We start from the raw sequence: 14,266 nt of genomic DNA on the forward strand, positions 1-14,266 counted from the left end.
TCCCACCTTGACAGAGTCATGCGGAAGGAGGTTTAGTGGACTGGGGGCGAGCAGGTTTGGGCTTGGCATGCCAGGAGGGCTTGGCCTTAAAGGAAGGCCTGGAGGCCTTCTTGTCAGATCGGGCAGGGGGGGCCCCGAAAGGACTGCGCCCGAGAGGACGACCCAGGAAAGCGACGGCGGCGAGGCTGATTCTGGGGAAGAGAGCTCTTACCGCCAGTGGCCTCCGAGATGAGCTCCTCCAAACGCTTCCCAAAGAGCTTCCCACCGAGAAAGGGAAGGGAAATCAGAGCCTTCTTGGAGGCGGAATCTGCCGCCCAAGAACGAAGCCAGATGGTGCGGCGAATGGCCACAGAGTTAGCGGCCGCACGGCCGGATCGGCGGGCCGATTCCATAGAGGCATCGCAAAGAAATTTGGACGCCTGGTAAATTTGAGAGGCAAGCACTGCCAGTTCCCCATGATCAGAGTCTGGGGGTAAGGCGCGAACAAGCTGTTTTGCTCAGATAGCGCAGGCCTTAGCCACCCAGGAGGCGGCAAACGCAAGGCGGATGGCGGCACCCGCTGCGATGAAAACAGACTTGGCCAAAGAGTCGACCCGTTTGTCAGCGGGATCCGACAAGGAAGCCGCGTCAGCCAGGGCAAGGGTAGTAGCCTTCGCCAGGCGAGCAACCTGAGGGTCTACCTGAGGAGGAACCGTCCAAGTATTGACAGATTCCTCAGAAAAAGGATAGGGGATGTCAGAGGCCTTGGTAAGATGAAGGCGCCGATCAGGATGACGCCACTCCTTAGCCAGAAGCGCGTCCAGATCCTCGTGATTCGGGAAGACCACAGTGGAACGTCTAGCCCGGCGGAAGGACACCGACTCCAGGGAGGAGGAGGAGGGAACGTCCTGCACATAGAGCGCGTCACGGACGGCTTTGATGAGGTCCTGAATGGCCGCAGACATCGCCGAGCACCGCTCTGATTCAGAATCGGAGGAGTCCCCAGGAACGGCGGAAGCGGTTGAAGAAGAAATTTCGCCCGACTCAGACCTAACCGGGGAGTGATCCGGGGTAGCTGAGGAAGAATGGGACCCGGCCGAGGCTGTGCGAGGTCGCTTGCTGGACCTCGTACCAGAGCGGGAACGAACATCCCCGGCGGGAGTACAGGTTACTGCCATACTCACCTTCCGACGTTTTCAGGCGCAGCAATGACCACCCCCTCGGCGGACTCAACACGGGAGCCGTGGGTCCGCCGGAATTCCACTGCGGAAGCAGATAAGTGGGGACTGGGTGGCTGCCGGGTACCTGAGTACGCGCCCGCAGGGGGGCAACTAAAGTGGAACACGATGGAGCCACCCCTGCATCGGGAAAAAACCTGCAGAAAAAAAGAGAAAATAATAGAATAAAATAAAAAATAAAATTAGCAGGATGACCTGCAAAACAGGTCATGTCTGCCTCCTACGGACACTAAAACTAGACTGGTGTATCTCGGCTCTTGCAGAGGGGTATAGCCCACCTGGGCGGAGCCAACACTTTTTTGTTTCTAGTGTCAGCCTCCTAGTGGCAGCTGGGCATATACCCATGGTGCTGTGTCCCCCAATGCCATGCACGAGAAAGTGCAGCGCGGTGCAAGCAACCACAGAGCGGTGAGTAATAGCAAGCGCTTCACTCCATGGTCACATGACACAAACAAATCCTCGATGCAAAAAAATTTGCATTGAGGATTTTTTTGTGTCGAATTACTCAATTCAATAGAGTAATCGTTTCAGCCCTAATTAAAACATTTTTCTCAGCAATGCGGGCACATATGAACATGGGACCAACACAGATGTCTTCCGCTGCCCAGCGCACATGTAACAGGTCAGCCAGTGTCATAGGGACAAATCTGCTGACAGATGCCCTTTAAATACCGAAAGAATTCTAAACACTACAAGTCTAGTACGAATGAAGGTAACACTTACAGGAGAAGCTGCTAATAGATTTCAGCATGCAATGTTTCTGAAGAAGACTTATGTGACACAATAGCGATCATGAGGCCACACATTCTGGACTCAGTAATCCCGATAACACCCAGCCTTATCTAGACAATAGCTTGCATTAAAAAGCAATGCAAAAGCAGATACAGTAGAGGCCATATTTAAGTCCCTTTAAAGAGGACCTTTCCCCACTCCTGACATGTCTGTATTAATAGCTTCATGTATTCCCCGTGTAATAACAATTCTGGGGCATCTATTCTTATGGCTCTATGTTGTGTCATTCCATTATTATTTCTACTAGAAGTTATGAATGAATTGCTAGCAGTCTGCAGTAAGGGTACAGAGGGGTGGTAACAAGTTGGGGGGGGGGGGTGTACCTGCACAGTCTGAAAATGGCAGGACTGATTGGATAGAGTGAGTCTGTGTAGGTACCCCCCCCCCCCCCAACTTGTTACCTCCCCTCTGTACCCTTACTGCAGACTGCTAGCAAATGCAATTCATTCATAACTTCTAGTAGAAATAATAAAGGAATGGCACAACATAGAGCCATAAGAATAGATGTTCCAGAATTGCTATTACATGGGGAACGCATGAAGCTTTTAAAACAGGCATGTCAGGAGTGGTGAAAGGTCCTCTTTAAAGGGATTCTGTCATCAGATTTTACCCCTCTAACCTAAACATATGCTCATGTCCAGACTAATACGAAGAATCCTAAGTTGGCCTTATTAAACCTCACTGTGGCTCTATTTGCCCAAAAAACAGGTTTTTATAACCTGTCAATCACTTACTTAAGGTGCCCAAGGGGAGGTCCATTAATACAGGGTGCCCGGCCACACCCCTCGCCATCCGGTGCCCAGCGCCACCTTCCCTGTCTTCAGCGCCGCCTTCGCAATCCTCCCCGTCCCTCTGCCAGATCCCGCACCTGCACACTAGGCTCAGACTGATGCGCCTGTGCGGACTCCTGGCAGCGGCTTCGTTGAGCGAAGTGCGCATGCGCCGGCCTGATGCGTACTTCGCTCAACCCCGATATGACCTGCAGATTGGCTGAGCCTAGTGTTCAGGCGCGGGATCTGGCAGAGGGACGGGGAGGATTGCAGAGGTGGCGCTGAAGACAGGGAAGGCGGTGCTGGGCACCGGATGGCGAGGGGTGTGGCTGGGCACCCTGTATTAACGGACCTCCCCTTGGGCACCTTAAGTAAGTGATTGACAGGTTATAAAAACCAGTTTTTTGGGCAAATAGAGCCACAGTGAGGTTTAATAAGGCCAACTTAGGATTCTTCGTATTAGTCTAGACATGAGCATATGTTTAGGTTAGAGGGGTAAAATCTGATGACCGAATCCCTTTAAGGCCTCCACATCACAACCTAAGATACAGAAAGAGAAACTACCTTACTATGCAGCTGTAATGCAATACAACACATGCGCCATGCTACAATAAAAACACGAATTTACCGCACCAGACAGGACTCAGTGCTGGACTCTCCGCAAGTCACTGAGCAGAGGCAACCGAACTTCCAGGTTCAGGGACTACACTCCGCTCACACGTGGAGGAGGCGCTCTGCGTTCCAAGCCTCAGTCTAGAACACAGGCGGGGAACGTGATTGGTGGACTTGGAGGTGGAGTGACGTCGTTAGAACGTTTCCCAGGGAGCGCGAGCTCTTTGTCACTGCGCATGCGCACATGCCATGTGGATTTCTTTTTTTTTTCTTTTTTTTTTACTTTACTTTAGACTGGGCGATAGGAAGTACGTAGTGCACAGTGCAGGTGGAAAGACGGCAAATGTCAGTCATGGCTTCCGTGGTCAGGAAAATCATCTTCAGTGCGAAGGCTCCTGCTGCAATTGGACCGTACAGGTAATGCTCCTTCTGCAAGATTAGAAGACGTTGTGTGACTGGACAGTTGTCGCTGCTGTCACCTCTTCTGCAGGCAGTAGTTTTCTAGTGCTTATCTCCACTGCTTGCATGCACAGGTTCTCAGTAGCGTTTTTCTGCACTTTCAGGTGTTTTTTTTAAAAGCTTTTTTAGGTTTTTAGTGCATTTTTTTTTTTTTTTGTAGCAGAAGTGGTGAGGTTGGCATAGAAACCCGACTTGTGCCTAAATTAAATGCAGTGGTGTTTAAAAAACCGGGGACCTGTGGATTGTGACTTTTTGCGGCCCTTGTAGATGACCCCCAGTGTGCCGACACCATGAGCATTTTCTTCATGGTGTTTTTCCCCCATAGAGAAGGTGATGTGAAAAAACTACCAGGAGCTCCAGCATGCCCTTTTTTTGAAATGAAGCAAGAATGACAAAAAAAAAAACACACTGCCTAATGAACAAAAACGGCAAGTGGGACCCGCACCTATCTGACACTCATGGCATATTCTAGCGATATACCATCGATGTCCCAGATGAGCCAACCCCTTTAAGGCAAATCTAAGAGAGAAGATGTTCTCCGTCTTGGGCTACTTTCACACTAGCGTTTTTGTAGGATCCGGCAGGGTTCAGCAAAAACGCTTCCGTTACTGATAACACAACCGTCTGCATCCGTTCTAAACCGATCCGGTTGTATTATCTATAACATAGCCAAGACGGATCCGTCATGAACTCCATTGAAAGTCAATGGAGGACGGGTCCGTTTTCTATTGCGTCTGAGAAAACGGATCCGTCCCCATTGACTTGCATTGTGGGTCAATGACGGAAAGAAAACCACAGCATGTTGCGGTTTGCTCTCCGGTATGAGAACGCAACCAAACTGTATAGAATGCATTTTGGAGAACTCCGTTCTGTTCAGTTACATTTTGTCCCTATTGACAATGAATGGGGACAAAACGGAAGTGTTTGTTTCCGGTATTGAGACCCTATGACGGATGTCAATACCGGAAAATGTAAACGCAAGTGTTAAAGTAGCCTTAGGGGTCATTTACACGACAATGGTTTTGGTCTCCATCTGATCTGCAGTTTTGGCGGATCGGTTGTGAACCCATTTATTTCAGTAGGGCTGCAAAAGATGTGGACAGTACACAGTGTGCTGTCCGCATCCATATGTCAGTTCCGCGTCCCCCCCAAAAAATAGAATATCTTATTCTTGCCCGTTTTGTGCAAATTTGCAATGTTTAGAGTAGCAGTGATTTCCATACCAGATACATGGCGGCAGAACCCGGCAACTTCCTAAGGAAATCTAATGTGTATGGGGGTCTCCCGCTCCCCCTGTTGTCACTGGACATAAGCCATCTCTAGAGGTTTCCAGTAGTGACTTAGGCCTCTTTCACACTTGCGTTGTCCGGATCCGGCGTGTACTCCACTTGCCGGAATTACACGCCGGATCCGGAAAAACGCAAGTGTACTGAAAGCATTTGAAGACGGAACCGTCTTCCAAATGCGTTCAGTGTTACTATGGCACCCAGGACGCTATTAAAGTCCTGGCTGCCATAGTAGGAGCGGGGAGCGGGGGAGCGGTATACTTACAGTCCGTGCGGCTCCCGGGGCGCTCCAGAATGACGTCAGAGCGCCCCATGCGCATGGATGACGTGATCCATGTTATCACATGATCCATGCGCTTGGGGCGCCCTGACGTCACTCTGGAGCGCCCGGGGAGCCGCACGAACGGTAAGTATACTGCTCCCCCGCTCCCCGCTACACTTTACCATGGCTGCCAGGACTTTAGCGTCTTGGCAGCCATGGTAACCACTCTGAAAAAGCTAAATGTCGGCTCCGGCAATGCGCCGAAACGACGTTTAGCTTAAGGCCGGATCCGGATCAATGCCTTTCAATGGGCATTAATTCCGGATCCGGCCTTGCGGCAAGTGTTCTGGATTTTTGGCCGGAGCAAAAAGCGCAGCATGCTGCGGTATTTTCTCCGGCCAAAAAAACGTTCCGTTCCGGAACTGAAGACATCCTGATGCATCCTGAACGGATTTCTCTCCATTCAGAATGCATTAGGATAAAACTGATCAGGATTCTTCCGGCATAGAGCCCCGACGACGGAACTCTATGCCGGAAGACAAGAACGCAAGTGTGAAAGAGCCCTTAGGCTTGTTTCACACCTCCGGTGTAAATTCCGGCAGACGAGGCTGGGAATCGGCGGTTTATGTCCGACCGATTCTCCGCATTGTCTGCCGGAAGGCAGGCGGATCGTCCGTTTATATCCAGCAGTGCCGGATTTGGAGAATTCCAGCAGGCTGTTCTTTGCCAGAACCGCCTGCCGGAATTCACACCGCAGGTGTATACTAGCCTTACTCCATTTTCTTCACGGAGACTTGCATGCTCAGCTGAGTGTGCATGTATACAGGCAGCAATAGTTGTTGACTTCTGCAAACATCTGTTACGTAGGGTCCAGCAACATGTGCGTCACGCTTGTCACCTCCCCTGATCTGGAGAGTCAGTTATGCCCAATGCACACAACTGTATGACAAATCTGTACTGTACGGTACTCCATACAGATGTACAGACTGCACTTTAAGTTCTTTATTAGTGCCATATGTCTGCAAGGTCTTCCGTACAGGGACTGTATGATTTTCAAAGTATTTTGGGATTTTCCGCTTGAAAAGCAGCTGTCCTTGTCACCTGTTTAGGGCCTCTGCAAATGAAAGACCTGAGAGGGGATATTTTGTCGGGCAGCCCAAGGATTTCTGCAGGCCCCTTTCAGATAACGCCTCTTGCACACGAACGTTGTGTGGTCGTATTGCGGGCCACATACGGCAGGTCCGCAAAACACGGGCACCGACCCATGTGCACTCCGCATCACAGATGCGGAGCTATTCACTTGAATGGGTCCGCAATCACGGAGATGCAGGACGGAATCACGGATTGGAACCCCACAGAAGCACTACGGAGTGCTTCCGTGGTGTTTCTATCCAGGCCTTGTTTGATTTTTTTATTTAATTTTTTTTGCGGTGCGGACGGATTACGGACCATTCAATTCAAGTTGAATGGGTCTCGATCCGTCCCGGCCTCCGCACGGACGTTGCCCGTGCCTTGGGGACCACAAATTGCGGTCCCCAATGCATGAAACGGATGCACAACGTTCGTGTGCAAGAGGCCTAAAACAGACTTTTCAGTTGCAGATCTTCTATCTTCATTCAGCAGGACCTGCGCTGACGTCACCGCGCTCACCACGTGGTCAGCGCGATGACGTCATCAAAGGTCCTTTGGCGGGTCCTGAAAGAAGACGATGCCGGCTGCGCGATCAAGTGGATGAGGTGAGTTAATTTTTTTTTGTTTTTTTAACCCCTCAATCCACATTTTAGTAAGCATTCTGTATTAAGAATGCTATTACTTTCCCTTATAACCATGTTATATGGGAAAATAATAACATCTACACAACAACACCGATCCCAAACTTCAGTGAAGAAGTTCGGATCTGGGTACCACATTCAGTTTTTTATCACGCTCGTGCAAAACGCACGCAATAAAAACTGAACAACACTGACTGAAATTGCGTGAGCAGTCGCGCAGGTTTCCCGCAATGCGCATGCGACGCATCCGGAGCAAATCCGGGATGCCCGTGTGAAAGAGGCCTAACTATTTGCAGACCTATCTAACAGGCAGATTTGAGGAGGTCAAGGTGGATGTAAAATCCTTTGCAAAACCTAAGGTAAAGGGTGCAGCAAAGGAACGTGACTCAAGTTGAGGATCGCAATAATATTAGAATCATCGGCACGCCATAGCAAGCTGAAGGCAAGTCGGCAGACAAATTTATAGCGTGATGGATCAAAAGTCTATTTCCATAAGCCACCTTCTCAGGAGCATTTGCAGTGGAAAGGGTGCTTCGTGGGCCTTCTCGGCGCCGGGCTCCTCCGGGTCCACTCCTGGCGTGTTCACCTCTCCTGACATGTCTGTATTAATAGCTTCATGCGTTCCCCATGTAATAACAATTCTGGAGCATCTATTCTTATGGCTTCTAGTAGAAATAATAAAGGCATGGTACAACAAAGAGCCATAAGAATAGATGCTCCAGAATAGAATTACTTGGGGAATGCACAAAGCTTTTAAAACAGACATGTCAGGAGTTCTAGAACTGGCCAGAAAATGGCCAGATCCATTATGAAAATGCGAAAGTTAGGCTACTTTCACACTCGCGATTTATGCGGATCCGTCATGGACGGATCTGTTCAGATAGTGCATCGATCTGCATCCGTTCTGAACTGATCCGTTTGTATTATCTGTAACATAGCCAAAGACGGATCCGTCTTGAACACCATTGAAAGTCAGTGGATGACGGATCCGTTTTGTATTGTGCCAGATTGTGTCAGTGAAAATGGATCCGTCCCCATTGACTTACATTGTGTGTCAGGACGGATCCGTTTGGCTCAGTTTCATCAGACGGACACCAAAGCGGAATGGAGACTGAACTGATGCATTCTGAGCGGATCCTTTTCCATTCAGAATGCAAACTGATCCATTTTGGACCGCTTGTGAGAGCCCTGAACGGATCAGAAAGCCAAAACGCGAGTGTGAAAGTAGCCTTTGTCTGTTTTCGGATTTCTCCATGGATTTACAAAAACAAAGAGCCACTTAAGTAAGTAAAGCGCCGATTCTGTGAACGGAAAATTCCATATTCCATGGTTTACGCCTCATGCACACGGCCATTGTGTGGCCGTTCCATGCATTGGGGAGCGCAATTTGCGGTCCCCAATGTACGGGCAACATCCGTGCGGTGGCCGGGACAGATCGAGACCCATTCAACTTGAATGGGTCCGTGATTCGTCCGCACCGTAAAACAAATAGAACATGTTCTATTTTTGCGGTGCGGAGACACGGACAGAAGCACTCCGTGAACAACCTGTCGGGTTTCCCTGCTGCAAATGTGAAAATCTTCCATATTTACCGTCCTATCATATGAATTTAAAAAAAGTTTAGAAATTTTAATCATATAAATATTATTTTCTCTAAGGGAACTTTCACACTTGCGTTGCTGGATTCCGGCAAGCAGTTCAGTCGCCAGAACTGCCTGCCGGATCCGGCAATCTGTATGCAAACAGACACCATTTGTAAACTGATCCGGATCCATCTCTCAAATGCATTGCAATGCCGGGTCCGTCTCTCCAGTTGTCAGCCGGAAAAACGGATCTGGTATTTATCTTTTTCATATTTTTAAAGGCCTGCGCATGCGCAGTCCGCAAAACCGGATCAGTTTTTCCAGAACATTTGAGGCCGGATCCGGCATTAATGCATTTCAATGGAAAATAATGCCGGATCCGGCATTCCGGTAAGTGTTCCGGAATTTTGGACTGAGAAAATACCACAGCATTCTGCAGTATTTTCTCCGTCCAAAAACCGTACAGTGACTGAACTGAAGACATCTTGATGCATACTGAACGGATTGCTCTCCATTCAGAATGCATTAGGATAGAACTGATCAGTTTTTTTTCCGGTATTGAGCCCCTGTGACGGAACTGAATACCGGAAAAGTTTAACGCAAGTGTGAAAGTACCCTAAGGCCCTTATTTATTAAAAAACAGTGACTGAGTCATTTTTGGGTGGTTGGAGTCAGAGGAGCTTGTTCAGCGCTCTCCCACCCTGCACCCATTTATATGTAATGTATTTCTGCTGGTGATGTGGGGGATGTAAATGGTTAATCATATTACCTCTGACTGTACGGTTTCGGAAGGCCACAAGTGCTTGATGTTATTTTTATTGGTCAGGCTCCGCCAGTTATATCCCCGATCATAACTTGGGTGACTCCCTAAGTCAATAAGAATCAAAGGTTAGATCTCTACCGGAATCTCAGATCTTGGAGTCATGGCTCGTGTAGAGGCTCCGGAGTACACCATGGCATTCACACCAAGACGCATCATTCATACACCAAGAGCTCCTGTCTTCAAGGGCATTTTCAGGTATGAAGTCCGCCTCTTCACAGTGTACCCAATCGTCTGCGTTCTACCCATGTACCGCCTGCGCTGTAATAATGGGGTCGTAGCACTAGAAGTGAAGATAATGTGGTAAGTAGAAAAGATTGCGGCACTCACCACTGTCATGCGAAAAACTTCAATGCTTTATTCATTCGTATAACATGAAGGTTGGCAAGCTGGGGAGCGGGTATGCCCTTCACTGCTGGTCGGCGGTGACGGCCGTTTCGCGCTGTAACTTGCGCTTCCTCGGACCGCTGTGACGTCTCTGCGCACAGCCGTGCTACAAATAGGTGTCAGCCCGACCATTGCTATGGTGACGTCAAGACGCTCCACAGGTGAACAGAGATGCAATTAAAACCAAAGGAAAACAAAACAAAAAGACCGCGTATGCGCAGGCGCAACAATGTATATATAAGCAAAAAAGCTCAAGATAGGGATGCATGAGGGAACAGGACTTAAAGAGAAGGTAAATTTGTACATATACAAGCATGCAGAATATGTTTAGAGAGACACGGCCATGTCATTTTTGTCATTAAGGCCTTGCGGACCCATGGCCTTAGTTCTGATGATCCCCTAGGGATGGGCCCCACAGCCTCAATGCCTGCAAAGGAGAGGCACGACGGATCACTGCCGTCACCATGGCAATGGTCGGGCTGACGCCAATTTGTAGCCCGGCTGTGCGCAGAGACGTCACAGCGGTCCGAGGAAGCGCAAGTTACAGCGCGAAACGGCCGTCACCGCCGACCAGCAGTGAAGGGCATACCCGCTCCCCAGCTTGCCAACCTTCATGTTCTACGAATGAATAAAGCATTGAAGTTTTTCGCATGACAGTGGCGAGTGCCGCAATCTTTTCTACTTGCCACATAATCTTCACAAAGAGTCTGCTTGAGCTCCTTGCTGAGCACCACACGATCCGGTCAGCAGCTGTTGAGCCGTGGTTGCATTGTTCTTATTTGGGGTGTTTTTGGGCGTATTGCAGCAGTGCCGCCGATTTTTATTTTATTTATTTTTTATTTTTTTCTTCTATCCTTGTGTGCATTTTGTAACACTAGAAGTCATAGACCTGTCCATGGTATCATCATTGCAATATGTCCTGAGTTGTCCGTCTTTAAAGAATATTTTATTGAAGTTCCGTCTTCCAGAAGACCTTAGTGTGTGGGAATTGCATAGTTCCCCACTGTAACGTTGTAGGAATTATTCTAGTTTTAATTAAGAATATTCCGATAACAATATGGGGCTTTGATGCAAAATAATTCTCACTTACGGTAGCTTGTACTGTGAATGCATCTAGCGGTTTCAATAATATAAAAATTTTATGATATAATTATTATTAAAGAGGTTGTCTAGTGGCATTAAAGGGGTTTTCCGAGAGGTCATCAGTATCTGATCAGTGGGGGTCCGACACCCGGGATCCCCGCTGGTCAGCTGTTTGAGAAGGTACCACCGCTCGCAGTACCGCTTAGTCTAGGCCATGTGACGTCACGTAGCCTACGCGCAACTCGGCCCCGTTCAATTGGATGGGGCTGAGCTGTGATACCAAGCACATCCGCTATACCAGCGGTCAGCAACCTTCGGCACTCCAGATGTGTTGAAACTACAACTCCCAGCATGCTCCATTCACTTCTATGGAAGTTCTCAAAATAGCTAAGCAAGTGTGCATGCTGGGAGTCGTAGTTTCACCACAGCTGGAGTGCCGAAGGTTGCTGATCCCTGCGCTATACAATGTTCGTTGCTGTGCTGAGCAGAGAGAAGGCTGCGGCGCTCTTAAACAGCTGATTGGCGGGGGTCCCAGAGTTATCAGTATAAGGATAGGTTATCCGTATTAAAATCCTGGAAAACCCTTTTAATTCTTATATGTACATATTGCTCACAGTTTAAAGGGCATCTGTCAGCAGTTTTGTACCTATGAAACTGGCTGACCTGTTACATGTGCACTGGGCAGCAGAGAAAGCAGAGCCTCTAGGTGTAACGGTAACGCCCCCGTTGCTCCTAGAGGCTCATTTGCATATAATAAAACATCATTTTTCTCAGCAATGCAGCCACATGTGAACATGGGACCAACACAGATGTCTTCAGCTGCCAAGTGCACATGTAACAGGTCAGACAGTGTCACGGGTACAAATCTGCTGACGGATGCCCTCAGTGATACTCCACCGCTGCCTTTCCAATGCTGCGCTAGTCCCTCATTCTCGCCACTTGCTGGTGTCTGCTCTATGCACAAGAAAGGACTGCTCAGCCAATGACGGGACTAGGCGGGTCACTCCTGCTCTGGAAGTGGAGGGCAGCGTCAGAATGGCAGCAGCAATTGCCACCAATCTTCCATAGCACCAGTGTATATAGCCGTGGTCAGCAACCTCCGGCACTCCAGCTGCTGTGAAACTACTATTCCCAGCATTCACACAGGCTCAGCTGCTCTTGCAACTCCTATAGAATTGAATGGAGCATTCTGGGAGTTGTCGTTTCAGAACAGCTGGAGTGCCGAAGGTTGCTGGTCCCTGGTATATAGTATTGCATGACCGCTATGTGTGACCTTTAGCTGCTCTGTCATTTATAGTAGAGATTACTTATTTATTGGTCCTCAGTCCGATATCTGCTGCCCTATCAATCCCTGAAAACGCTGAAGGAGACTTACTTAGCGTAATTTGTGTAAAACATATTGGTGGACATGCTTTGCACCACATTTATTATATGTTTGACACTATTTGCACCTCACTAGGCAAAGGTATGTGGTTTAGATTATAATCCAGCCTTATATTTAGATAGATTATGTCTAGTCTAAACTTATAGTGTTTCATGCTGGGTGGTAAATTCGCATTTTTGTCTAACTTTGCACCACTTATTGGTTGGCTTGCTTTGGACCCAGATTTTGTCATTTCAGGAGCCAGGCCACCCCCTTTCCCTGCCAAAAAATACCCCCTTGTTAGGCGAGGTGCAAAACATATTTAAAGGGAACCTGTCACCGGGATTTTGTGTATAGAGCTGAGGACATGGGTTGCTAGATGACCGCTAGCACATCCGCAATACCCACTCCCCATAGCTCTGTGTGCTTTTATTGTGTAAAAAAACTATTTGATACATATGCAAATTACCCTGAGATGAGTCCTGTCCCTGACTCATCTCACATACAGGACTCATCTCAGGTTAATTTGCACATGTATCAAATCGGGTTTTTTTACACAATAAAAGCACACAGAGCTATGGGGACTGGGTATAGCGGATGTGCTAGCGGCGATCTAGCAACCCATGTCCTCAGCTACACAAAATCCCGGTGAGGCTACTTTTACACCTGCGTTAGGTGCGGATCCGTCTGGTATCTGCACAGACGGATCCGCACCTATAATGCAAACGCTTAGATCCGTTCAGAACGGATCCGTTTGCATTACCATGAACAAAAAAAAATGTATATATTTTTTTTGTTCATGATAATGCAAACGGATCCGTTTTGACTTTACATTGAAAGTCAATGGGGGACGGATCCGTTTGAAAATTGAGCCATATTGTGTCATCTTCAAACGGATCCGTCCCCATTTACTTACATTGTAAGTCTGGACGGATCCGCTTGCCTCCGCACGGCCAGGCAGACACCCGAACGCTGCAAGCTGCGTTCAGGGGTCCGCCTGCTGAGCGAAGCGGAGGACAAACGGTGCCAGACTGATGCATTCTGAGCGGATCCGCATCCACTCAGAATGCATTAGGGCTGGACGGATGCGTTCGGGGCCGCTTGTGAGACCCTTCAAACGGAGCTCACAAGCGGAGCCCCGAACGCTAGTGTGAAAGTAGCCTGACGGGTTCCCTTTAAATATACATAATAAAAGGGGTGCAAAGCATGTACACCTCTTTACTACTCACATGAAACCAGAATTCTGGTGAATTTGGATTAATAAAGCAATTGCTTCTTCTGCAAAACTATTGCTGGCGCAATATGTCAGGCCAGAAATGCCAACCTACCGTGTAGCTGAACTAGACATGAGCAGAACCTTGCGGTTTCCTCCTACACTCCAAAAACGTACTGAGAGGCCCCTTTCACATGAGTGCATTCACAATCCGTATTTGGCGCGTATTTCATGTGCCAGAATCAACTGCTAGGGCGTATATTTTCCGTCAGTTATGCCATAAATGTTTCCGGTGATAATACCCCTTTAACAGCTCCTCTACTGTATAATGCAGGGATCAGCCACCTTCGGCTCTCCAGCTGCTGTGAAACTACAACTCCCAGCATCCACACTTTTTTTTTTGTTTGCTCTTGTAACTCCCATAGAATTGAAAGGGGGATTCTGGGAGTTGTCGTTTCAGAACAGCTGGGGTGCTGAAGGTTGCTGATCCCTGGTATAATACTTGCTTCTCTGTAATCTGGGTTAGAAAGTTAGTCATTTGTACACCCAATAACTGTCCAGGTCTGTGCAGACACTGAACAAGCAAGAAACACTGGTTGATTTGAGCTCATTAGTTTTCATAAAACAAAACTGGCCATCAATGCGAT

At 48.3% G+C, this 14,266-nt stretch overlaps 2 protein-coding genes across 5 annotated transcripts in view; one reads left to right on the forward strand and one right to left on the reverse strand.

The window, feature by feature from the left end:
- Positions 1-3,513, reverse strand: part of POP1 (POP1 homolog, ribonuclease P/MRP subunit) — a 56,168-nt gene extending 52,655 nt beyond the window's left edge. The window contains exon 1 of one of the 3 annotated variants that reach the window (XM_040432843.1): positions 3,413-3,513. The gene's annotated coding sequence lies outside the window, so the exon portion shown is untranslated. Of the gene's footprint in view, positions 1-3,343 lie in introns of all 3 variants that reach the window. The other 2 variants (XM_040432845.1, XM_040432844.1) reach the window with 2 other exon arrangements.
- Positions 3,514-3,649: 136 nt separating this feature from the next.
- The window catches only part of RIDA (reactive intermediate imine deaminase A homolog), a 30,002-nt gene continuing 19,385 nt past the window's right edge, over positions 3,650-14,266 (forward strand). The window contains exon 1 of one of the 2 annotated variants that reach the window (XM_040434311.1): positions 3,650-3,808. In XM_040434311.1, the coding sequence (XP_040290245.1) occupies positions 3,735-3,808 (74 nt within the window). In that variant the 5' untranslated portion in view covers positions 3,650-3,734. Of the gene's footprint in view, positions 3,809-9,614; positions 9,772-14,266 lie in introns of those variants that run through there. The other variant, XM_040434310.1, reaches the window with a different exon arrangement.

The sequence above is a fragment of the Bufo bufo genome, chromosome 5 (assembly GCF_905171765.1).
Source record: "Bufo bufo chromosome 5, aBufBuf1.1, whole genome shotgun sequence".
Classification (NCBI taxonomy): Eukaryota; Metazoa; Chordata; class Amphibia; order Anura; family Bufonidae; genus Bufo; species Bufo bufo.